Source organism: Trichechus manatus, unplaced genomic scaffold (genome assembly GCF_000243295.1).
Source record: "Trichechus manatus latirostris isolate Lorelei unplaced genomic scaffold, TriManLat1.0 scaffold00354, whole genome shotgun sequence".
Taxonomy (NCBI): Eukaryota; Metazoa; Chordata; class Mammalia; order Sirenia; family Trichechidae; genus Trichechus; species Trichechus manatus.
The window spans coordinates 354,378-380,082 of record NW_004444290.1 but is presented as its reverse complement, the minus strand read 5'-3'; the positions used below and the strand labels follow the sequence as shown (position 1 = coordinate 380,082).

Sequence of the window (25,705 nt, the reverse complement as noted above, 5' to 3'; positions counted from 1 at the left end):
AGGAGAGGGACCTCACACCACCAAGAAAGAAGAGCTGGGAGCAGAACGCATCCTTCAGACTCAGGGTCCCTGCAATGCTCCTAGACCAGGGGAAGACTGACGACAAGGACCCTCCTCCAGAGCTGAAAGAGAGAGAAAGCCTTCCCTTGGAGCTAGCGCCTTGAATTTGGACTTGTAGCCCTGTAATCTGTGAGAGAATAAATTTCTGTTTGTTAAAGCCATCCACCTGCGGTATTTCTGTTACAGCAGCACTAGATAACTAAGACACTGCCTTTTCCCCAACCCCAGGCGACCAGTGATTTGTTTTCTGTCCCTATAGTTTAGTCTTTAATAGGATGTTGTTACGGACTGAATTGTGTCCTTCAAAAATATGTGTCAACTTGGTTAGGCCATGATTCCCAGTATTGTGTGACTGTCTACCACTTTGTCATCTGATGTGATTTTCCTACATGTTGTAAATCCTATAGGAGCCCTGGTGGCGTAGTGGTTAAGAGCTCGACTGCTAACCAAAAGGTAGGCAGCTGAAATCCACCAGCTGCTCCTTGTAAATCCTATGGGGCAGTTCTACTCTGTCCTATAGGGTCGCTATTGCTATGAGTTGGAATTGACTAGACAGCACCTAACAACAAACAACAACACATGTTAATGAGGAAGGATTACAGGCAGTTATGTTAATGCGGCGGGACATAATCTACAGGATTAGGTTGTATCTTGCGTCAATCTCTTCTGAGATATAAAAGAGAGAAGTGAGCAGAGACATGGGGACTTCATACCACCAAGAAACAAGAGCCAAGAGAACAGCGTGTCCTTTGGACCTGGGATCCCTGCACTGAGAAGCTCCTCGACCAGGGGAAGATTGATGACAAGGACCTTCCCCCAGAGCCGACAGAGAGAGAAAGCCTTCCCCTGGAGCTGGCACCCTGACTTCTGACTTCTAGCCTCCTAGACTGTGAGAGAATAAATTCCTCTTTGTTAAATTCATCCGCTTGTGGTATTTCTGTATAGCAGCACTAGATAACTAAGACAGATGGCATATGAGTGGAATCATACAATATGTAGCCTTTCTGGTCACGCTTCTTTCACTTAGCCAAGTGCACTTAATATACATGTATGCTGTGGCATGAATTAATAGCTCTTTTCTTTTTATTGCTGAATAGTATTCCATTGTATGGATGTACCAGTTTGTTTATTCATTCACCTACTGAAGGACATCTTGGTAGTGTTTCATATTTGGTAATTATGAATAAAGCTGTTATAAACATTCATGGACATAACTATACAAATCAGTTGGGCAAATACGTAGAAAAGGAACTGCTGATAAATCTATGTTTAACTTTATAAGAAACTGCCAAACTATCTTCCAAAGTGGCTGTACCATTTTGCATTCCTAGTAGCAATAGGAATTTCTGTTGTTTTACATCCTTGCCAGCATTTGGTATCGTTAGTTTTCTGGATTTTAGTCATTCTAATAGGTATTGTCTTAGTCATCTAGTGCTGCTACAACAGAAATACCACAAGTGGATGGTTTTAATGAAGAGAAGTTTATTTCCTCATAGTCAAAGTAGGCTAAAAGTCCAAATTCAAGATGTCAGCTCCAGGGGAAGGCTTTCTCTCTTGGCCTTCTCATCAGTGTTCCCCCAGACTAGGAGCTTCTCGGCACAGGGACCCCGGTCCAAAGGACGCGCTCTGCTCCCGGCACTGCTTTCTTGATGGTATGAAGTCCCCCTGTCTCACTGCTCACTTCTGTCTTTTATATCTCAAGAGATTGCCTCAGGACACAATCCAGTCCTGTAGATCAGGTCCTGCCTTACTAACACAATTGCCATCCATCCTCCCTCATTAACATCATAGAGGCAGGTTTACAACACACAGTACCAGGAATCATGGCCCAGCCAAACTGATACACACATTTTTGGGGGACATAAGTCAAACCATGACAGGTATATAGTAGTATCTCATTGTGGTTCTAACTTGCTGAAGCACAACAACAATTATGAAGATGGCTCAGGACTGGGCAGTGTTTCGTTCTGTTGTACACAGGGTCGCTATGAGTTGGAACTGACTCGACAGCACCTAATAACAACAACAACGACAAATGATGCTGAGCATCTTTTCATGTGATTATTTGCCATCCTTATATCCTCTCTGGCGAAGTGTCTGTTCAGATCTCCCTCACCTGCCCTTTTTAAACTGGGTTATGTGTTTTCTTATTGTTAAGTTTTAAGACGTCTTTACATATTCTGGATACAAGTCCTTTCTCAGATATGTGTTTTGCAAATTATTTTCTCCTCATCTGTGGCTTTTCTTTTCATTCCCTTAACAGTGCCTTTCACACACAAAAATTTTTAAATTTTGATAAAGTTCAATATATCAATTTTTTTTAATTTTATGGATTGTGCCTTTGATGTCATGCTGAGAACTCTTTGCTTAACCCAAGGTAACAAAGACTACAAGTTTTACAGCTTTACATTAGGTCTATGATCCATTTTGAGTTAATTCTTGCACAAAGTGTGAGGCAGATGTGGTGTTAAGGTTGTTTGTTTTTGTATCTACCAAACCAAACCCACTGCCGTCGAGTCGATTCTGACTCATCACGACCCTATAGGACAGAGTAGAACTTCCCCATAGGGTTTCCAAGGCTGTAAATCTTTATGGAAGCAGACTACCACATCTTTCTCCCATGGAGCGGCTGGTGGGTTCGAACCACTGACCTTTTGGTTAGAAGTCAAGTGCTTTAATCACTGTGCCACCAGGGCTCCTACTGAGGTTGGTTGTTTTTTTGTTTTTGCATATGGACATATAATTTTACCGGCATCGCTTGCTGAAAAACTATCCTTTCTCTGTTGAACTGCCTTTGCACTTTGTCAAAAAAATCATCTGACTATATATGTGTGGGTGTATTTTTGAGCTCTCTATTCTGTTCCACTGTTGTATGTGTCTATTCTTTTGCCAAAATCACACTGTCTTGATTACTGTAGCTTTAAAGTAAATCCTAAAATAGGGTAATTTGAGTACTCTGACTTTTTCCCCCCATAATTGTTTTGGCTGTTCTAGCACCTTTGTTTCTCCATATAAATTTTAGAATCAGTTTGTTGGTATCTACAAAAAAAAAAAAAATTGCTGGGATTTTAATTGGGATTACATTGAATCTGTAGACCAAGTTGGGAAGAATTGACATAATAATACTGAATCTTCTAATCCACAATCATAGAATGTCTTTGCAAAATTATTTAAATCTTCTTTTATTTCTTTCATTAGTGTTTTGTAGTTTTCTGTATACAGATTCTGCACATATATTTTAAGATTTATGCTTAAGTACTTAACCTAAGTCCTTTTTTCTGGTGCTAATGGAAATGGTGTTGTTTTCTGAATTTCAAATTTCAATTGCTTGCTCCCGGTACACAGTAAAGCAACTGACTTTTGTATATTGACCCTGTATCATGCAACCTCATTAAACTTGCTTGTTAGTTACATGAGTTTTTTGTACAGTCCCTGGGGATTACTACACAATCATATCGCTTGTGGGAAAGTACAGTTTTATTTTTTCCTTCCCAATCTATATGTCTTTTATTTCTTTTTCTTACTGCACTAGCTAGGACTTCCAGAAGGATGCTGAATAGGATTGGTGACAGGAGATCCTTGTCTTGTTCCTAATCTTTCAGAGAAAGCGTTCAGCCTCTCACCATTAAGTATGATGCTCACTGTATGCTTTTTATTTACTAGGTTAAGGAAGTCTCCTCCTATTTCTAATGATTTGAGCGTTTTTATGATGAATGGGTACTGGATTTTGTTAAATGTTTTTTTGTGGTTGTTCTTGTTCTTGTTAGGTGCCGTCGAGTCAGTTCCAACTCACAGCGACCCTACGCACCACAGAATGAAACACTGCCCCGTCCTGGGCCATCCTCACAATTGTTGTTATGCTTGAGGTCATTGTTGCAGCCACTGTGTCAATCCATCTCGTTGAGGGTGTTCCTCTTTTTCACTGACCCTCTACTTTACCAAGCATGATGTCCTTCCAGGGACTGATCTCTCCTGACAACATGTCCAAAGTATGTAAGACGTAGTCTTGACATCCTTGCTTCTAAGGAACATTCTGGTTGTACTTCTCCCAAGACATCTTTTGTGGTAGCTTAGGTTATTGATTTTAGATCTTTCTTCTTTTCTAATGTATGTATTTATTGCCATACATTTCTGTTCTAATTGCTTCCTGCAAATTTGATAAGCTGTATATTCATTTTCATTTAGTTCAAAAATATTTTTTATTTTCCCTTGAGACTTCTTCTTTGACCCATGTATTCTTTAGAAGTGTATAGCTTAATTTCCAGATATTTGAGACTTTTCTAGTATCTTTCTGTTATTGATTTCTAGTTGATTCCATTATGGTTCAGAGTACACAGTCTGTATAATTTTGTTTCTTTGAAATTTGTTGAGATTTGCTTTATGGCCCAGAATGTGGTCTATCTTGGTGGATGTTCTATGTGCAATTCAGAATAATGTATATTCTACTGTTGTTGGAGAGATTGTTCTATAAATGTCAATTAGGTCAAGTTGGCTGATGTGCTAGTCAGGTCATCAATATGCTTATGATTTTCTGCTTGCTTAATCTATCAATTACTGAGAGAGGAAAGGGTTAATATTAAAGTCTCCAACTATAACTGGATTTGTCTAGTTCTCCTTTCATTTCTATCAGTTTTTGCCTCGTGTATTTTGACATTGTGTTGTTAGGCGCTACACATTTAGGATTATTATGTCCTCTTGGAGAAGTGACCCATTTAATCATTATACAATGTGGCTCTTTAAATCTTCCTTGTTCTGAAGACTGCTTTGTCTGAAATTTATGTAGCTTCTACCATTTTGATTAGTGTTTGCACGGTATTTCTTTCCCTATCCCTTAACTTTTAACCTATCTGAGTCTTTATATCTAATGTGGGCTTCTTGTAGAAAACATAGAGTTGGATCTTGTTTGTCTTCTTTTATTCAATCTGACAACATCTGTCTTTTAACTGCAGTGTTTAAGCCATTTACATTTAAAGTGATTACTGATATAGTTAGGGAGCCCTTGTGGTTCAAACAGCTAAGCGTTTGGCTGCTAACTAAAAGGTTAGTGGTTCAAACCCACCCAGCAGCTCCATGGGAGAAAGACCTGGTGATCTGATTCCGTAAAGATTACAGCCAAGAAAATCCTATGGGGAAGTTCTACTCTATCACATAGGGTCACTATGAGTCAAAATCGACTCAACAGCACCCAACAATAACAACAACATGATCAGCTGGATTTAAATCTACCACCTTGCTGTTTTCTATTTGTTATATTTGTTCCTTATTTTCTTTTTCTTATTTTCTGCCTTCTCTGGTTTTCACTATTTTTTATTATGATTCCATGTTACCTCTTTTCTTGACTTATGTATATTATTTAAAAAAATTTCAGTAGTTGCCGTAATGTTTACAATATACCTTTTAAGTAATCTAAGCCCATCTTCAGATAATTCTATATCACTTCATGTGTAGTACCCTATAACAGAATATTCCTAATTTCTCCCTCCTATCCCATCACATTGTTGTCATTTATTTTACTTTTGCATATGATATAAACACCAAATACATTGTTATCGTTATTTCTTTAAAGTCAGTTACAATTTAGTGCAATTAAGAATAAAAAAATAGGATATTATATTTTATTTTCATTTATTCCTAACACTCTTTCTTTATATAGATCCAATTTTCTGACCTATATCATTCTCCTTCTGTCAGAAGAACTTCACAAAACTTCTTATGAGAAAGTATTTCTCTTTCTACTTTTGAAAGATAATTTTGTTGGATATAAAATTCTAGGTTGTAGTTTTTTTTTTCCTTTTAACATTTTAAAGTTGTCTTTCCATTGTATTCTTGTTTACATCACTTCTGATGAGAAGCCTGCTGTAATTCTTATCCATGTTTCTCTGTAGGTAAGGTGTTTTCTACCTCTTTGTCTCTGGTTTTCTGCAGTTTGAGTATGATATGCCTGGGTGTGAGTGTGTGTGTACGTGTGTGTGTATGTGTTGGGGGTAATTAATCCTGCTTGGTGTTCTCTGATCTTCTTGAATCTGTGGTTTGGTGTCTGTCAATAATTTTGGAAAGTTCTCAGCCATTATTTCTTCAAATATTTCTTCTGCTCAGTTCTCCTTTTCTTCTCCTTCTAGAATTCCAGTCACACATACGTTACACCTTTTGATACTGTTTCACCGTTCCTGGATATTCTGTTCTGTCCCTCCCTGCAACACATTTTTTTTCTCTCTTTGTATTTCTATTTGGGTAATTTCTATTGACCTATCTTGACATTCACTGATTCTGTTCTGAGATGTGCCAGGGTACTGATGAGCCCATCAAAGGTATTCTTCATTTATTATCGTGTTTTCAATTTCTAGCATTTTCTTTTGATTTTTTTCTTATATTTTCCATCTCTCTGCTGACATTATCCATTTTTGTCTTTTATGTTGTCTATCTTTTCCATTAGAACTCTTAACATATTAATAATCATTATTTTAAATTTCCTTTCTCGTAATTTCAACACCAGTGTCATATCCGAGTCTGGTTTTGGTGTTGCTTTGTCTCTTCAAACTGTGTTTTATTTCTTGATGTGGGGCATGTTTTGTTACTTTTGTTGTTGTTGCTGAAAGCTGGACATGTTGTTATAGGGCAGTGGACACTGATGTAAATAGGACTTCAGTATAGGACTTATGTTAATCTGGCCATAAGCTGAGCTATCTTTGAAGCTTATTGTGTTTATGGGTACCTGAGGTGTAAATTCCTCTAGTGACTTTGTTTTGTCTCCCTTACTGGCTTTGGCCATTCCCTTCATGCTATTCCTCAGAGACTGTCTGCTTCTTGTAGCTCTTCCAGCTGTAATCCATTGTTATTTTAAATGAAGGCTTATTAGCTAGAGGTAGGGTGTGGAAGAGAAATCATTCTCTTCTTATTAAGTCTCAGTCTTTGGGGTTCACAGTGGGCCTGTGTCTTGAGGATGTGGACTTTAAAATTGTTTTTGTCCCTCCTCCAGGGGTAGAGTTTTTCTCTCCTTGTCCCCTGATCTCTTCCCTGGCTACAGTATTCCCAGTTTATGTATATGAAACCCTTTCCCTTGTATATTGAGCCTTTCCTTTCTCTTCTTTTTCTTAGGTGAGACAGGGTGACTGGAGTGGGGCTGGAGCAGGGCAGAGTTCCCTTCCCCCAGCTGGAATGAGATTTCACTGTTGCCCTTTGGCTATGTCATTCCCCAAATTAAGGCTTTTTATTCTGTAATGGAAAAGAGCCTGGGCAGAGTACGCAATGGTTACTCTTCATCTCCCCCAGCCAAGGCAGGGGGAAGGGGTGTCTCCAGATTCATCTTGATCCTCTTTGGTCTTCCTTGTAAGAATCTTTGCGGTACCTGGAGGAAAGCCTGTGGAACTGCAGCTCCCATTCACTTCTCACTCTCACCCACTCTTCCAGGAGTTTGTCAAAATCCCTAGCTTAATAATCTTACCAGATTCTGGTTTCCCATGGTTTCTGTTCCAGGTAAGCAAATTTCAGGTCCTGTATCTCCCTGGAGGTACATGTCTCTCCAGATTCTGGAATGGTGCCCTGAGACCCCAGTACTCTGATGGGTCCAAGAAAAATTGTTGATTATGTTTGTCCAGCATTTTCTTGTTGTAAGGACAGGAATGCCAACTTCCGAGCTCTTTACATGTCCAAGTTAAAACTGAAAGTCTTCCAATTCTCTTTTGAACTTATTTCAATTAAGCTTCCCTCCCCACTCACAGATCAATTGAAATTGCTCCAGTCAAGGTCACTAATAACCTCTGTGTCGCCAAATCCAGTGGTCACTTCTAAGTCATCTTTGACCTCTCCCAGCAATACTTGACAAAACTATCTACTCTTTTTTCCTTTAAATACTCTTTTCTCACTTCTGGGAAACCACACTCACCTGCCTTTCCTCCTAACTCATTAGGTTCTCCCTCACAACTTCCTTTTGCTGGATCCTCTTTCTCTGCTAAATGTTGCCTCTGTCATGGTATTTATTCCCTTCATGGATTATACAACTTGTGTTATGGATTGGATTGTGTCCCCTAAAAAAGATATGTTGAAATCCTAACCCCTGGTACCTATGAACGTGACATTGTTTGGAAATAGGGTCTTTGAAGACGTAATCAATTTAAGATGAGGGTGGGCCCTAATCCCATGTGAGTGAGGTCCTTATAAAAGAGTAGAAGAGACACAGAGAGATAAACAAATGAAAGACGGCCATACAAAGATGCATCTATACACCAAGAAAAGCATGAGGCCACCTGAAGCTTAGAAAGACAAAAAAAAAAAAAAAGAAAAAGAATCTTCCTCTGGAAACTTCAGAGAGCATATGACCTGGCCAACATGTTGATTTGGACTTCTGGTCTCCAGAACTATGAGACAATAAATTTCTACTCTTATAAGCCACCCAATTTGTGGTATTTTGTTATGGCAGCCCCAGGAAACCAATACAACTCCCTCGATGACCTCATTTATTTTCATTACTTTAAATACCATCTGCATGCTGATGACTACCAAGTTTGTATCTCCAGCATGGACTTCCAGACTTGTAAATCCACTTTAATACCTCACAGACAATTTAATCTTAATATATCCAAACAGAGCTCTTTATTTTTGGTTCTCAAATGTTATTTTATATCAGAGTCATCAGAGGAGTTCCTTAAAAATGCAGATTCCAGAGCCCAACCTCCAGAGATTATGATTCAGTGGTAATTGTGATACTGACGGTCTGCTGACCACACTTTGAGAAATATTACTCTAGAGGAATACTTAAAAGTGTTGCCAGTAATAATCCACCTAGTGACAGTCCCAACTTTTTCTCCTTCTCAGAATAATTTTGGAAAGAAATGGCTAGATGTCCTCTCAACTCCACAGAAAGTATTTTCAGGCCATATAAAAAGTATCTTAGTCTTACACATCTCTTACCAAAATGATCTTCATGTTGCTGCCAAGCACAGTTCAGAGACTTGGAGGCTGTATGGTGTCCGTGGATGGCTAATGGAAATAATCTTTTGAAGTTGGGCTGTTGAAGGGCCCAACTTGTGACTCCTCCTTTCAGCAGGTTCTGGAGCCTGCTCTGTAAGTGGAACAACCTGTGGCACCACATCCTAGAAAATTCAACAATAAGAAGAGAATTAAAAATATAAAACTTTTACAAGACTACAGAAATAATCACTATATATATAACTTTGGAAAAGAATAGATTTAATTATTTCAACTACAGAGGATTAAAGGAGAAATTCTTAAAAGTTAAGCATAGGTGGTCTGTAACCATTCATTACTTCTACTTTCTCACCAGACACTCCTATTTTATGTCTTGCAATCTTTCTTCTGCCCCACTACCAAACTGAAGTGCCTCTTCAAAAATTCATGAATTTTTACCTTCCAACCAAATATGACTGCTTTTCAGATCTCATCCTTCCAGGCCTCCCTGCTTGTGACATTATCAATCACTCCTATCCTGACTCCTTAACTTTCTTCTCCACCAACTGTGTGTGACCATGGGCAAGTTACTTAAGTCCTCAGTGACCCCATTTCCTCCTTTGTGAAATGAGGATAATAATAATATTAAGTATCTTGTGGGGTTAGTATGAGAACTAAAGTACTCAGAACTGTGTCTGGCCCGTAGTAAGCCCTATATAAGTGTCAGCAGCTATTATCATAATTATTATTATTATGATTCTTGTTATTGATAAACTACATCTGTTGGGAAAAGTGCCTTGATAAACCTGCTTGGAGTTAGTGAGTGCCGGAGTAGCGTGATTTCAGAAAAATAAAACAACTCCCTTTGCATAAGACCTTAAAGGAAATTAATTTTCTCTGTGGAAAAAGAGGGAGAAAGCCATGCAACTGCAGAGAGACTGTGTGGTGCTTGATGTTAACCTTCTCAGTAACCCCTCAAATATACAGTAAAGTCACTAAACCATAAATTGGTTGCTTGAGGGTACATGTGTGTGTATGTATGTGCATTTGTGTGGTGTGTAAACTGATTAAAGAACTGAATTTCATGTTGATGGGGAATAAAACCATTACATGCACAAAGGCTGTTATTTAATATAATTATTTATATGAAAGAACTTAACTTATGTCACTTTGTTGTTTGTTTTTTTTTGTGTCTTATAATTTCTTTGTCCTACCTTTCTAGGAACTTTTTCATTATATAAGTTGCTTTCCTGTATTGAGTCTGTTTGGTTTCTTCCTTCTGTGCATATTTTAAAGTATTTACTTAGTGGAAACCATAAAAATTACAGCTGAGGCCTTACATTTACAAAAAAACTATTTTATCTTGATATCAACAGTTAACATGCAAACAGCAAGTAAATACAATATTAACATACTTAAACTCTAGACCAAATTCTCTCTTTCTTCTTTCCATTTGTTATTGTATCACTTACCATATCATTATATATTCTGTCTTTTAGAATAACTTTGTACTTATTTCTTATACATTTGATAATATGAAGCTTGTTGCACATAACAACTAAATCTACCCCTTGAAAATACCCTGCAACAGGCCTTTTCATTTGCCTGTGCCACTGCCTTTATTGGAGATCTCTCCTTTTTTAGTTTTCTTCCCCTTGTACTGGATTAGGTCTAGTTTTATTTCCCTTCCACTTGAAGGACACCCTTTAGCAGTTCTTCAACACAGGTCTGGTAGTTACAAATTCCCACAAATTTTGCTTATCTGGGAATGTCTTGAATATGCCCTGGTTTTTGAAGTATAGTTTTGCCAGATAAAAAATTCTTGGTTGACAATTCTTTTCCTTCATTGCTTTATATGTATCTTTCCATTGCCTCCTGGTCTCCAGGGTTTCTGTGGAGAAGTTGGCACTTAATCTCATTGAAGAGCCTTCATGCTATTTTGTGTTTTTCTCTTTCTGCTTTCAAGATTCTTTCCTTGTCTTTGGTCTTCAGGAGCTTGATTACAATGTGTCTTGGTGAAGACCTCTCTGGATTCACTCTACTTGGAGTTCTTCAAGCTTCCTAGATCTGCAGGTTCATTTCCTTACTCCGGTCTGGAAAGTTTTCTGCTACAATGTCTTCAAATATTGTTTCTTTCTTCATCTTCTGGAATCCCCATAATACATATATTGGTTCTCCTTGATGGTGTCCCAAAGTTCCATTTGGCTTTGTTCAATTTTCTTTGTGGTTTTCACTTGTGTTTTGTTTCTCTTGGGATTTGGTAAATTCAGTTGTTTTCTCCTCTAGTTTGCTTACTCTTCTGTCTGCTCTAGTCTATTGTTGTATCCCTCCCTTGCATTCTCCAGTTCAGTTATAAAGTTCCTCAACTTCAGTATTTCTGTTTGTTTGTGTTTTCTATCTCATTAAAATTCTCATTTTTTTGTGATATCCATTAGTTTGTTGTCTGTGTGATCTTTGGATTCTTTGAGCATATTTAAATTTGTTTTTTGGGAGTCCTCTATTTTTTCTATTATTCTTACTTCCATGGGAGTGACTTCTGCCTCTTCATTCTGTTCTTTAAACTGGGCCCTCTTCTCTTGCTTTCTTGTATATCTTACCATTTTTTGTTGCACCTTGGGCATTTGAATAGTTTGCTGTGATAATTCTGGGTTTCAGATTCTTCTGTTTCCCCCAAAGGGTTTTTCCTCTGTGTTTGTTTACTGTTATTATTTCTTGCTTCCTCTAAGTTTCCCTAAGGGGTGCTCTAGCACTTATGGTTGTTCTAGCACTTGCTGAGCACTTTGTCAGAATTATTATGCAGACTGTAAGATCTCACAGCCTTGGAGAAGGGTGGGAACTTCTTTGTTTGGTTTGGCACCAGTCGGGTAATGGCGGGTACTTGCAGCCCTCCCACTTCCCCAACCAACACAAGTTTTCAATCTGATTTCAAAGCCCTCAGGTAGATCCTCTATCCTTTTTACATGGCAGTGGTTTCACTAGGGTTGGTGTCACCCAGTGCGGTAACTCATGGTGTCATCCCCCCCAATCAATCTCCTCCCGTAACAGATCATACAGAATCCTTAGTTATGTTTTTTGTACTGTTACTTGTAAATCCTAATTCCTGTATATCACTCCTTGTTTTCCGTGATTACTTCATTCTCAAAAAAAGTTATTGACATAGGTTCACAAATACTAATTACCACAATATTGTAGCTAAAACACCAGAAAATTTGACAAAATCAGAGACTATGAAAACATCAGCAGCAACAGAAAACAAAAGCGCATGCTTGTAGCATGTGCAGACAAAACCATGACATTTGAAGTGTCATTGCAATTGGGTAATAATAACAGCTTTGACCGAAGCTCATTAAAAGGTTAAAAAACTAAATTAGTATAAAGTTTTAGCCTTGTAGGTATATTGATACATGTAAGCTGGGCTTGTGAAAAATATTTTTGTTGTTGTAACTAACTACAGGGATATTTTTATAAAAAATAATAAATTTATGCTGAAACACTGCACAGAAGTTTTACAGACAGTCATTCTGGTGTAACCCCCCAAAGTGTCACCCAGTGTGGCCCACAACCCCCACACCCCCCTAATGATGCCGCTGTTACACAGTATCTGAGTTTTGGGCATGGCCCTCCAGTCCCTCCTCTTTTATTTTTTTCATTTACTCTGAAAGTTTCAAGTCTCTGAATGCAGAGGTGGTACTGATTATTTCTCTTTGAGACCTGAGTCTTTTCTGTTCTTCTGGATTAGTGAAAGATAAGTCATACTGCCTCCTTCTTGCTCCTAGGGAGCAGAACTCTCTTACTGTATTTGTGTCTCACCATCAGCCTCATATCAGGGGACGTCTCTATTTGTGAGATATGGCCCACAGCTACTAGCTGTGGCTTCACTGACTGTGGAACTTCACTGACAAGTTTCCCAGGCAACAGAGAAAGAAAAAGCTTCTTACCTTATCTGTTGTTTTTCTGTCTCTTTTGATTCACAGCTAGTTGTTATTTTTGGGTTGGTTTCCAGGGTTCTACATTTGCAATTCTGTCTCCTTGATGGTTCTATTTTCCTGTTTATTGTAACTGTTGAGGAGGGTTTGAGATGAGCTTCTGCTCATGTTGCCATCTTGGGGAGGAGCCAATTCTTTACGAATTTTTACAACATAATTATATCAGCTGTGAATAATAACAGTATTTTTTTCTTTTTCAATCCTTTTACATACCTTTCCTTACCTCAGTGTACTGGCTAAGAACTTCAGTACCATACTGAATAGAAGTGATAATAGTGGACATCTCTGTCTTGATCCCTAAAGGATAGGAGTAAAGTGTTCAATATTTCACCACTAAGTATGATATTTGCTGTACTTTGTTTTGTACATGCCTTTAATTGGAGGTTATACCTTATTTCTACTTTTCTAAGAGTTGTTTTCTCTCATAAATGGATTTTGAATTTTATCAAATGTTCTTTAGAATTTCTTGATATGACCATATGATTTTTCTCGTTTATTCTGTTACTATGGTAAATTACCCTGATTCATTTTCAAATTTTAAACCAATCGTGCATTCTTGGCATAAACCCAACTGAATCAGTATGCATTATCCTTTTAATGCATTACTGGATACAGTTTCCTAATATTTTGTTAGAAATGTTCTACGTTCATGTGTGAAACTGGCCTGAAATTTTCCTCTCTCATACTGTCCCTGTAAGGTTTTAGTTACAAGGTTATTCTAACCTCATAAAAAGAGCTTGAAAGCCTTCACTTTTCTTCTGTTCTCAGGAAAATGTTGTGAGATTGGTAATATTTCTTCCTTAAATTTTGAGAGATTTTACCAGTGAAGCCATCTGGGCCTGAAGTTTTCTTTGTGGAATGGTTTTCAATTTCTTTTTTTCTTTTTTGGTGGTCCTTTAGCCCTTTGGGCTAGTATTTTCTTTTTTCTCTTTTTTTAAAATTGTACTTTAGATGAAGATTTACAGAGAAAACTGGTTTCTCATTAAACAATTAATACACATACTGTTTTGTAACATTGGTTGCCAACTCCACAACATGTCAACACTCTCCCCGTCTTGACCCTGGGTTCCCTATTACCAGCTTTCCTGTTCCCTCCTCACTTCCTGTCCTTGCCCCTGGGCTGGTGTGCCCATTTAGTCTCATTTTGTTTTATGGGCCTGTCTAATCTTTGGCTGAAGAGTGAACCTCAGGAATGACTTCATTACTGAGCTATAAGAGTGTCTGGGGCCATACTCTCGGGGTTTATCCAGTGTCTGTCAGACCAGTAAGTCTGGGATTCTTTTTTTGTGTGTGAGTTAGAATTTGGTTCTACATTTTCTTCCAGCTCTGTCTGGACCCTCTATTGTGATTCCTGTCAGAGCAGTTGGTGGTAGTAGCCAGGCACCATCTAGTTGTGCTGGACTCAGTCTGGTGGAGGCTGTGGTAGCTGTGGTCCATTAGTCTTTTGGACTAATCCTTTCCTTGTATCCTGTTCTCTTCATTCTCCCTTGCTCCCAAAGGGGTGAGACCAGTGGAGTATCTTAGATGGCTGCTCACAGGCTTTTAAGACCCCAGATGCTACTCACCAAAGTAGAATGTAGAACGTTTTCTTTATAAACTATGTTATGCCAATTGAGCTAGATATTCCCTGAGACCATGGTCCCCGTGGGTTCAATTTCTTTAATAGTTACAGGTAAATTCAGAAATTTTGTCTTCTTGTGGTGGTGCAGTGGTTAAGAGCTCGGCTGCTAACAAAAAGGTAGGCAGTTTGAATCCACCAGCCAGCTCCCTGGAAACCCTATGGGACAGTTCTACTCTGTCCTATAGGGTCTCTATGAGTCGGAATCGACTTGAGGGCAATGGGTGTCATTTTTGGTAAGTTATATATTTTTGGGAATCTGTATAGTTCATCTAAATTTTAAATATATTGGCTTAAAGTTGTTTACAGTATCTGCTTATGACTTTCCGGAGCCTTAGTGACGCAGTGGTTAAGAGCTCGGCTGCTAACTGAAAGGTCGGCAGTTCAAATCCAAGAGCTGCTCCCTGGAAACTCTATGGGGCAGTTCTACTCCGTCCTATAGGGTCACTATGAGTCAGAACCGACTCAATGACAATGAGTGTAGTTTGGTTTTGGTTATAACTTGCCTGTTTTATGGCATATAGTGATATCTCCTTTTTCATTCCTAATATTGGTTATTTATGCCTTCTCTCGTTTCTTGATCAGTATTTCCAGTGACATTTATCAATTTGATTAGTCCTTTCATACAAGAAATTTTTGGCTTTGTTAATGCTCTCTATTAACTGTGTATTTCCTACAGGAAATTCTGTTCTTATCATTTGCTTCCTTCTACTTTCTTTGGGATTAATATGCTGTTGTTTTTCCAATCCCTTGAGATGGATACATAGGTCATAGATTTTTAGTCTTTTATCTACAATATGTATTTTAAAGCTATAAAATTCCCTTTTGAGAATAATTTAGGTGTATCCCATGAGTTTTGATATGCTATATTTTCATTGTTCAGCCAGTTCAAAACATTTCCTAATTTCCATTTTGATTTTTTTATTTGACCCATGTCTTAGTTATCTAGGGTTGCTATAACAGAAATACCCCAAGTGGATGGCTTCAACAAACAGAAGTTTATTCTCTCACAGTCTAGTAGGCTAGAAGTCCAGATTCAGGGAGTCAGCTCCAGGGAAGGTTTTCTCTCTCTGTTGGCTCTGGAGGAAGGTCCTTGTCATCAATCTTCCCCTGGTTGAGGAGCTTCTCAGTGCAAGGACCCCGACTGAGTCCAAAGGACGCGCTCTGCTCCTGGTGTTGCTTTCTTGGTGACATGACGTCTGTCAAGGATTGAATTGTGTCCCCAAAAAATATGCATATCAATTTGGCTGGGCCATGATTCCCAGTGTTGAGTGATTGTCTACCATTTTGTCATCTGATATGATTTTTCTGTGTTGTAAATCCTATCGCTATGATGTTAATGCGATGGGACTGCTGACAGTTATGTTAATGAGGTAGGACTCAATCTGCAGGATTGGATTGTGTCTTAAGGCAATCCTTTTTGAGATATAAAAGAGAGAAGTGATCAGAGAGACATGGGGACCTCACATCACCAAGAAAGGAGCACTGGGAGCAGAGCGCATCCTTTAGACCCGGGGTCCCTGTGCCTGAGAAGCTCCTAGTCCAGGGGAAGATTGATGACAAGGACCTTCATCCAGAGCCAACAGAGAGAGAAAGCCTTCCCGTGGAGCTGACGCCCTGAATTTGGACTTTTAGCCTACTAGACTGTGAGAAAATTAATTTCTCTTTGTTAAAGCTATCCATTTGTGGTATTTCTGTTACAGCAGCACTAGATGATGAAGACAAGGTCCCTCTGTATGTCTTCTGGCTTCTCTCTTTTACAACTCAAAAGAGATTGGCTCAAGATACAATCTAATCTTGTAGATTGAGTCCTGACTCATTAACATAACTGCCGCTAATCCAATCCCATCAACATCATAGAGGCAGGATTTACAACACATAGGAAAAGCCCATGAGATGACAAAATGGTGGATAATCACACAATACTGAGAATCATGGTCTAGCCAAGTTGACATATATTTTGGGGGGACACAATGCAATCCATGACAGACTCCTATTACAAATATAACAAACCTTTACATATACTAGGTGCTAGGCACTGTTCTAGGTGCTGGAATTATACTGGTGAACAAAATTAATATTTCTGTCCTCATAAACCACCTTTTAACGACATCCTGATCTTCTTACTCTATATCCATACTGGCTCCTCCCACAGTGTTCTTCCTCACAGTAAATGCCAGTATCATCCAACCAGTTGTATAACTCAGAAATCTGTGCTTCAAACTTGAAACTTCCTTTTATTCTTCCCCATAGGCGATTATCAAGTTCTGATATCTTTGATGATTCTCAAACCAAATCCATTGCATTATATCTCTACTTGCTACCATTCCAGTCCAGGCTCACCATTATTTCTCACTAAAAAACTGTAGTAGCCTCCTAACTGATCTATCCATATCCACTCCTGCCTCCTTCCCCTCAAACCATTCTACACACTGCAGGAAGAGTGAACTAAAATAGATATCTCAGAATCTAACTACCTTTTCATGGATCCCCAGGGACTTCAGGGTAAAGTCCAACCTCCTTAGTATATTATATAATATCTTCCATTATCTGCTCCCCAGCTACCTTTCAGCCTCACTTCCTGCTACTTCCCTACTTGTACTTTACAGCTTATTGTTCCCCAGATCCACCATGATGTTTCCTGATCCTAAGAAACTCACGTTCATGTCTTTGTTCCCTCAAACTGGAACCCCTTCCTACCGTGTCTTTTATTTATCTTTCAAGATTCAGCTTAGATATCATCTCATCTAAGAAGTCTTCCCTAAATCCTCGGGATGAACTAGTAGCTTTCCTTTGTTCTCTTAAAATACTCTTTTTGTCTCCTTCATAATATGTTATGTTGAAATTATATGTTTATATGTCTTTTCCCCTAATAATACTGAATATTCTTCAATAGGAAGAACTATGTCTCATTCATTTTTGTACCTAACATCTAGCATGGTACCTAGTACTTAGCAGAATTCCATAAATGTTTGTGGAAATTAGGTTGAATTACTCTTCTTCCAGCTTCATATCCTGTTTAAATCTGATAAGGTATTTGCTATAATTTTTCATCTAATTAAGTGAAAATATCAATTGGCTAGACCAAAGGTAGAGTTTGCAGAAGGCCATCAAAAAGCTATCCCTTTTTGCCTATGGTCTGTTAATCAGGACTCAATGAATATGGTAATCAAATTAATTTACAATTCTATTATTTATTTAACTCATATTTATTTATCTCGTCCAGAAGGTGTAATAAAAGACTTGTCTTGCTGAAATTTCATTCATTCATTTACTTAACATATTACTATATCTGTCTTATTTCCACGAATTACCTTTCTAATAACCTTGTCGGAAACAAAAATTAGGTTTGTGGAATGACTTCGTTTGTTGATAACATTGTCATTTTCCAAGTACTCACTTACTTGAAAAGTAAGTTCTGGATGCTAACCCAGAAGATATTTAGCTCACTGATTACTAGACTGAAAACTCCCCCTTCTCCGTTAGAATTGGTAATATATTTACCCTAATCCAATCTTAGAGCACCTCTTCCGTTCTCCTCAATTCTTTTGACCACTGACAGTATTTAACAATATCATCTGAGTTATAATTTATCCATGCCAGGACACATGTACTTTTTCTTTCTGCAAGTATAGTTAAAATATTGTTCTTGTTGATTTTGCAAATATGCATTTCTATAAGACTGAGGTAATTCTGGGCCTTATCCTTCCAAACACTAATCCTTTAGGCACATGCCACCACTTATGTTCATCCTTGGTTTTGTGCCCTTCTTTTCCATCTTTTATATATTATCCTTAAAAAAAAAAGAACCATGAGCTCATTGTAAAACTTACTATGCAGCCCCATGGTTTCCCTCTTTTCTCCTTTAATAGAATAATTTGCTGTTTCATAGTCAAAATTATGTTTTTGAGAGCTTCCCAACCTTTAGAGTCTAAAGCCATCATAATGTAAATTAAGGTCCACCAAGTATCAATCACAATAACAGAAACTTTTGGAGAACAGCCATAGCTAGAAATTCTAGTCAGAGTAGGCAATTACATAATAGGTCAATCTGAATTTTTTCATGCTTATTATTAAGGAAGAAGCATTACCTCCTGTAAGGCTTAAAGCCAAGAGTCCATTTAGCTCCTGTCAATTTTTCCTTCCAAATGTCTCTCAGATTTGTCCTTCCATTCCTATAGATGCCTTCATCGCCTCATACCTGGATTACTGCCATAGGCTAGATGGTCTCCTTGCCTACAGTCCATCCATATTCCCATCGATTTTCCATACTATTGCCAGATTAATCTTCTTAAAACACTTTCATCATGTCACTGTCTTGCCTGAGACTTAGCTCAAATGTCACCTTCTTTGAAAAGATCTTTCCAATCTTCTTACAAAAAGTTAGTAGCTGCCTACTCAGTGTTTTCACAGCTCTCTGTGCATACCCTTATCAGTGCATTTACAAAACTGTATAATAATCATCTAATTATTTTTCTCTTCCTGTTTGCTGTGAGCTCCTTGGAGGCAGGCCAAATGCGTGATTCATCGCCTTACAATGGCATTCAAGGCTTTACATAATCTTCCTCATCTATCTTGTGCTACCACCTCAGGGCCTTCATATATCTTATTTCTTCTCCCCTTCATTCTTTCTACTCATTCTTCAAGTCTCATTAAATACCAATTCACTGAAGAACCTTCCCTGACATACTAATTAGTTAATAAGCTAATTAACATATTTATTAGGTGTCTACCTTATATCAGGCACTGCTTTAAGCATCTGGGACATAGTGAACAAAGCAGACAAAAAATATTCCTTTCATGGAGCTTATAATCTACTGGGAGGAGGTAGAAAATTAAAGATAAACATAATAAAGAAGTCAAGTATATAGTATATTAGAAGGTGATAAAAGCTATGAAAAACAGAGCATGATAAAGAGGAGCACTGGAAGTAGGACTTTTAAACATGGCTGTCAGTGTAGGCCTCATTGGAAAGATGACATCTGAACAAAGAGGGAGTTCATCATGAGGTTATCTGGGGTAATAATGTTCTAGGCAGAGGTGACAGGGCAAAAAGGCTCTAAGGTGGGATTATATCTGTTGTCTCCAAAGAACATCAAAGCCAGTTTGGCTGGATTGGCTGGAGCTGGGTAAGCAAGGGGTAGAGTAATAGAAGATGAAGTTAGAAAGGTGAGGAGGGGGAGGTAGGATCATGTAGGGCCTTGTAGGCTAATGTAAAAACTCCAGCCTTCACTCTGATAGAAATGAGAGTCCATTCTTGGTTTCAAAACAAAGACGTAACATGATGACATACTTTAAATATACTGCTCTGGCTGCTGTATTGCGAATAAACTGTAAAGGGATAAAGGACAGAAGAAAGGATACCTGTTAATAGGTTACTTGCAGTATTGTAGCTACTGCAGTAATCCAGGCAAGAAATGATAGTGGCTTGCATTAGTCTGGTAGCAGTAGAGGTAGTGAGAAGTGGCCCAGTTCTGTGTATTGTTTTGAAGGTAGAGACAACCAGACTTGCTGACAGATTGTATATGAGATATGAGAAAAAGGAGTGAATGATTATCCAAGGTATTTGGACTGAACAAGTGAAATTATGGAATTGTCATAAACTGAGATGGGGAAAATTGCTGGAGCAGGTTTGGAAATCAGAGTTCAGTTTTGGACCTGTTAAATTTGAGAAGTCTAATTCAAGCCCCCACATGTCTGTGAGTCTGTCACACTGTGGGGTCTTGTAAGTGGCTATGATGCTGGAAGCTATGCCACCAGTATTCAAATACCAGCAGAGTCACCCACGGTGGAGAGGTTTCAGCTGAGCTTCCAGACTAAGACAGACTAGGAAGAAGGATCTGGTGGTCTACTTATGAAAAAAATTAGCCAGCAAAATCCTTATAAATAGCAACACAACATTGTCTGACATAGTTCTGGAAGATGAGCCCCTCAGGTTGGAAGGCACTCAAAAGATGACTGGGAAAGAACTGCATCCTCAAAGTAGAGTCTACCTTAATGACGTGGATGGAGTCAAGCTTTCAGGACCCTCATTTGCTGATGTGGCACGACTCAAAATGAGAAGAAACAGCTGCAAACATCCATTAATAACAGGAAAATGGAATGTATGAAGTATGAATCTAGGAAAATTGGAAATCATCAAAAATGAAACAGAATGCATAAACATCAAAATCCTAGGCATTAGTAAGCTGAAATGGACTGGTATTGCCATTTTGAATCAGAAAATCATATGGTCTACTATGATAGGAATGACAAATTGAAGAGGAACGGTACTGCATTCATCATCAAAAAGAACATTTCAAGACCTATCCCGAAGTACAACGCTGTCAGTGGTAGGATAATATCCATATGCCTACAAGGAAGACCAGTTAATATAAATATTATTAAAATTTACGCACACACCACTAATGCCAAAGATAAACTGAAGTTTTTACCAACTCCTGCAGCCTGAAGTTGATCGAACATGTGATCAGGATACATTGATAATTAATGGTGATTGGAATGTGAAAGTTAAACAAAGAAGGATCAGCAGTTGGACAATATGGCCTTGGTGATAGAAACGATGCCAGGGATCACATGATAGAATTTTGCAAGACCAACGATTTCTTCATTGCAAATATCTGTTTTCAACAACATACACGTGGACCTTGCCAGATGGAATACACAGGAATCAAATCAACTACATCTGTGGAAAGAGACAGTGGAAAAGCTCAATATCATCAGTTAGAACAAGGCCAGGGGCCGACTGCTGAACAGATCATCAATTGCTCATACGCAAGTTCAAATTGAAGCTGAAGAAAATCAGAACAAGTCCACAAGATCCAAAGTATGACCTTGAGTATATCCCACCTGAATTTAGAGACCATCTCAATAATAGATTTGACACGTTAAACACTAATGATCAAAGACCAGACGAGTTGTGGAGTGATTCAAGGACATCATACGTGAAGAAAGTAAGAGGTCATTAAAAAGACAGGAAGAAAGAAAAGACCAAAATGGATGCCAGAAGAGACTCTGAAACTTGCTCTTGAACGTCGAATAGCTAAAGCGAATGGAAGAACTGAAGTAAAAGAGCTGAACAGAAGATTTCAAAGGGTGGCTTGAGAAGACAAAGTAAAGTATTACAACGACATGTGCAAAGACCTAGAGATAGAATACCAAAAGGGAAAAACATGTTCGGCATTTCTCAAGCTGAAAAAACTGAAGAAAAAATTCAAGCCTCGAGTTACAATACTGAAGGATTCTATAGGCAAAATACTGAATGATGCAGGAAGCAACAAAAGAAAATGGAAGGAATATACAGAGTCACTGTATCAAAAAGAATTGGTCGACGTTCAGTCATTTCAGCAGGCAGCATATGATCAAGAACTGATGGAACTGAAGGAAGAAGTCCAAGCTGCACTGAAGGCAGTGGCAAAAAACAAGGCTCCAGGAATTGAAAGAATACCAACTGATATGTTTCAACAAACAGATGCAGCCTGGAAGTGCTCACTCATCTACGCCAAGAAATTTGGGAGACAGCTACCCGGCCAACGGACTCGGAGAGATCCATACTTATGTCTATTCCAAAGAAAGGTGATCCAATTGAATGTGGAAATTATCGAACAATATCATTAATATCACACACAAGTAAAATTTTGCTGAAGATCATTCAAAAGCGGTTGCAACAATACATCGACAGGAACTGCCAGAAATTCAGGCTGGATTCAGAAGAGGACGTGGAATGAGGGATATCATTGCTGATGTTAGATGGATCCTGGCTGAAGGCAAATACCAGAAAGATGTTTACCTGTGTTTTACTGACTATAGAAAGGCATTCTACTGTGTGGATCATAACAAATTACGGGTAACACTGTGAAGAATGGGAATCCCAGAACACTTAGTTGTGCTCATGTGGAACCTCTACCTATCTCATGAGGCAGTCATTTGAACAGAACAAGGCAATACTGTGTGGTTCAAAATCAGGGAAGGTGTGCGTCAGAGTTGTATCCTTTCACCATACTTATTTAATCTGTATGTTGAGCAAATAATCTGAGAAGCTGGACTATATGAAGAACAGGGCATCAGGATTGGAGGAAGACTCATTTACAACCTGTGATATGCAGATGGGACAACTTTGCTTGCTGAAAGTGAAGAAGACTTGAAGCACTTACTGATGAAGATCAAAGACTACAGCCTTCAGTATGGATTACACCTCAACGTAAAGAAAACAAAAATCCTCACAACTGGACCAATAAGTAACATCATGATAAATGGAGAAACGATTGAAGTTGTCAAGGATTTCATTTTACTTGGATCCACAATCAATGCCCATGGGACCAGCGGTCAAGAAATTAAACGACTCATTGCATTGGGCAAATCTGCTGCGAAAGACCTCTTTAAAGTGTTAAAAAGCAAAGATGTCACTTTAAGGACTAAGATGCGCCTACCCAAGCCGTGGTATTTTCAGTCACCTCAGAGGCATATGAAAGCTGGACAATGAGCAATGAAGACCAAAGAAGAATTGATGCATTTGAATTATGGTGTTGGCAAAGAATATTGAATATACCATGGACTGCCAGAAGAACGAACAAATCCGTCTTGAAAGAGGTACAGCCAGAATGCTCCTTAGAAGAGAGTACTTTGGGCATGTTATCAGCAGGGATAAGTCCCTGGAGAAGGACATCGTGCTTGGTAAAGGAGAGGGTCAGTGAAAAAGAGGAAGACCTTCAAGGAGATGGATTGACACAGTGGCTGCAACAATGAGCTCAAACATAGCAATGATTGTGAGGATGGCGCTGGACTGGCCATGTTGCATTCTGTTGTACTATGGTGGCTGTGAGAATCAACTCGATAGCACCTAACAACAACTAGATTTCTAAGCAGAAATATCAGGCAGGTAGCTGGATATATGAGTTCAGGGAAGATACCTGAGCTGGAAATTAAATTTGGGAGTTGTTTTCCTATAGATTATATTTAAAGTAATGAAATTAGATGAGACCACCAAGGGAGTCAGTGTACGTAAAGAAAAGAATGAATGCCCTGATTATTTTCTCACAGATACCTTTTCTTTTTCTTCAATGTACTTATCACTATTTATAATTATTTATTTTTATTTCTGTGATTATTTGGCTGTCTGCTTCATTACAAGAAAAGGTCATTACAAGGAGGGCAGGATCTATTTCATTTTTTTCACTAGTATACCACCAGTATCTGACATAATACCTAGTACAATAAATATATTGGAATACATGAATAAAAAACATCCCTTTAGATTGGGGTCTTGAAATTAAATGTCCACCGGTACTAGTCAAGAAACATAAATAAGTGACTATAAGAGACAATAAGAGGATGTGGAGAAAGAGGTAAACTGAAGAACGTTTGGTCTGCCCAAAAAGCATACCTACTACTCAATTCTAGCTGGTGACTGCCAGAGAGGTCTAGTGTTGCCAGATCTTCAGAATTTTCCAGAGAAGCCAGAAATACAGATTATATATAAAATCTCCCAATATGTAATGTTGACAACTGCATTAGTCTGGACCCTCTGAAAAGCAAATGCCAAGATGGGAATAGATGTGTATGCAATTTATTGGATGAAATACTGTGGGGGAAAATAAGGAGTCTGAAAAAACTCTATGGGGCAATTCTTCTCTGTCATATGGGGTTGCTATGAGTCGCAATCAACTCAATGGCACCTAACAACAACAATCTTTATGGAAAAACAGACCACCAGGTCTTTCTCCCATGGAGCTGCTGGATGGGTTCGAACCACCAACCTTTCAGTTAGCAGCTGAACATTTAACCATTGTGCCACCAGGGCCTCTGATACATTGCTGGTGAGACAAAAATCGATACAACCATTTTGAGGAGCAGTTCTACTCTGTAACACATGGGGTTGATAGCAACTAACAACAAAAACTAGAATTGAAGCTCCCCATGTACTTTCACCTAGCAATAACACTTCTATCCCAGACCAGTTGTTCTCAACAGACATCTTGCCACCTCTAAGAGGTGTGTTGAAAATGTGTACGAGGGTTGGTTATCAATGATATGAGGGATATTATTTGCATTTAGTGGGAATAAGGCTATTAGGTGTCCTGAAATGTTCAGGACAGTCCCAGACAATGGCGAATTGTCCCACATCCTGCTTGACTTTTTAATATTTCTCTGGACATGCCTATAGATGAAAAACCTATTTATAATTACCAGAGCCTAGAACCTCTTTTTTTAACATATAAACATGGCATTTTTGCATGAATTTAATAAGTACTGAATTTTCTAGGACTATATCTACTAAGTAAATTGAGAGAAAACTGCATTTTTGTTGTTGTTGTTGTTCAGAAACTTACCCAGCATTATTCACTCCTTTGGAAACTCATCTCACCAATGACAATTGCATTTTTTTAGCATCAGCCTACAATTGTAGCTGTCACATTCATGGTGATTCCATGTATAAGTGCGAGCGTCTGGCTACTTTAAGCAGTCATGCTTCAGCATTTACATATTACATGATTTTTTAAAAAAATCACTTACCTTTCATTTCTCCTTTACATCAGAGTTAGGGAATTATGTTGATATTTTCAAATTATGTGAATAAGTAGGTTTTGTTGTTGTTGTTAAGTGCGGTCAAGTCAGTTCCAACTTGTAGCAAACCCATGGACAACAGAAGGAAACACTGCCCGGTCCTGTGCCATCTTCACAATCGTTGTTATGCTTCAGCCCATTGTTGCGGCCACCGTGTCAATCCATCTCATTGAGGGTCTTCCTCTTTTTTGCTGACCCTCTACTTTACCAAGCATGATGTCCTTCTCCGGGGACTGATCCTTCCTGATGCTGTTGTTGTTGTTAGGTGCCGTTGAGTCTGTTCCAACTCATAGTGACCCTATGTACAACAGAACGAAACACTGTCCCGTCCTGCGCCATCTTCACAATCATTGCTATGTTTGAGCCCACTGTTGCAGCCACTGTGTCAATCCATCTCATTGAGGGTCTTCCTTACTTTCGATGACCCTCTACTAAGCATGATGTCCTTCTCCAGGGACTGATCCCTCCTGATAATATGTCCAAAGCATGTGAGACAAAGTCTTGCCATCCTTGCTTCTAAGAAGCATTCTGGCTGTACTTCCAAGACATATTTGTTCATTCTTCTGGCAGTCCA

General features: G+C 38.6%; 1 protein-coding gene across 7 annotated transcripts in view; it reads right to left on the bottom strand.

Moving 5' to 3' along the window:
- TMLHE (trimethyllysine hydroxylase, epsilon) overlaps window positions 1–25,705 on the bottom strand; it is a 97,333-nt gene that overhangs the window by 51,409 nt on the left and 20,219 nt on the right. For 5 of the 7 annotated variants that reach the window (XM_004390922.2, XM_023725678.1, XM_023725674.1 and 2 more), the window contains exon 2: window positions 8,968–9,149. In XM_004390922.2, coding sequence (XP_004390979.1) covers window positions 8,968–9,148 — 181 coding nt within the window. In that variant the 5' untranslated portion in view covers window position 9,149. Of the gene's footprint in view, window positions 1–8,967; window positions 9,150–12,902; window positions 13,262–25,080; window positions 25,222–25,705 lie in introns of those variants that run through there. The other 2 variants (XM_023725676.1, XM_023725675.1) reach the window with 2 other exon arrangements.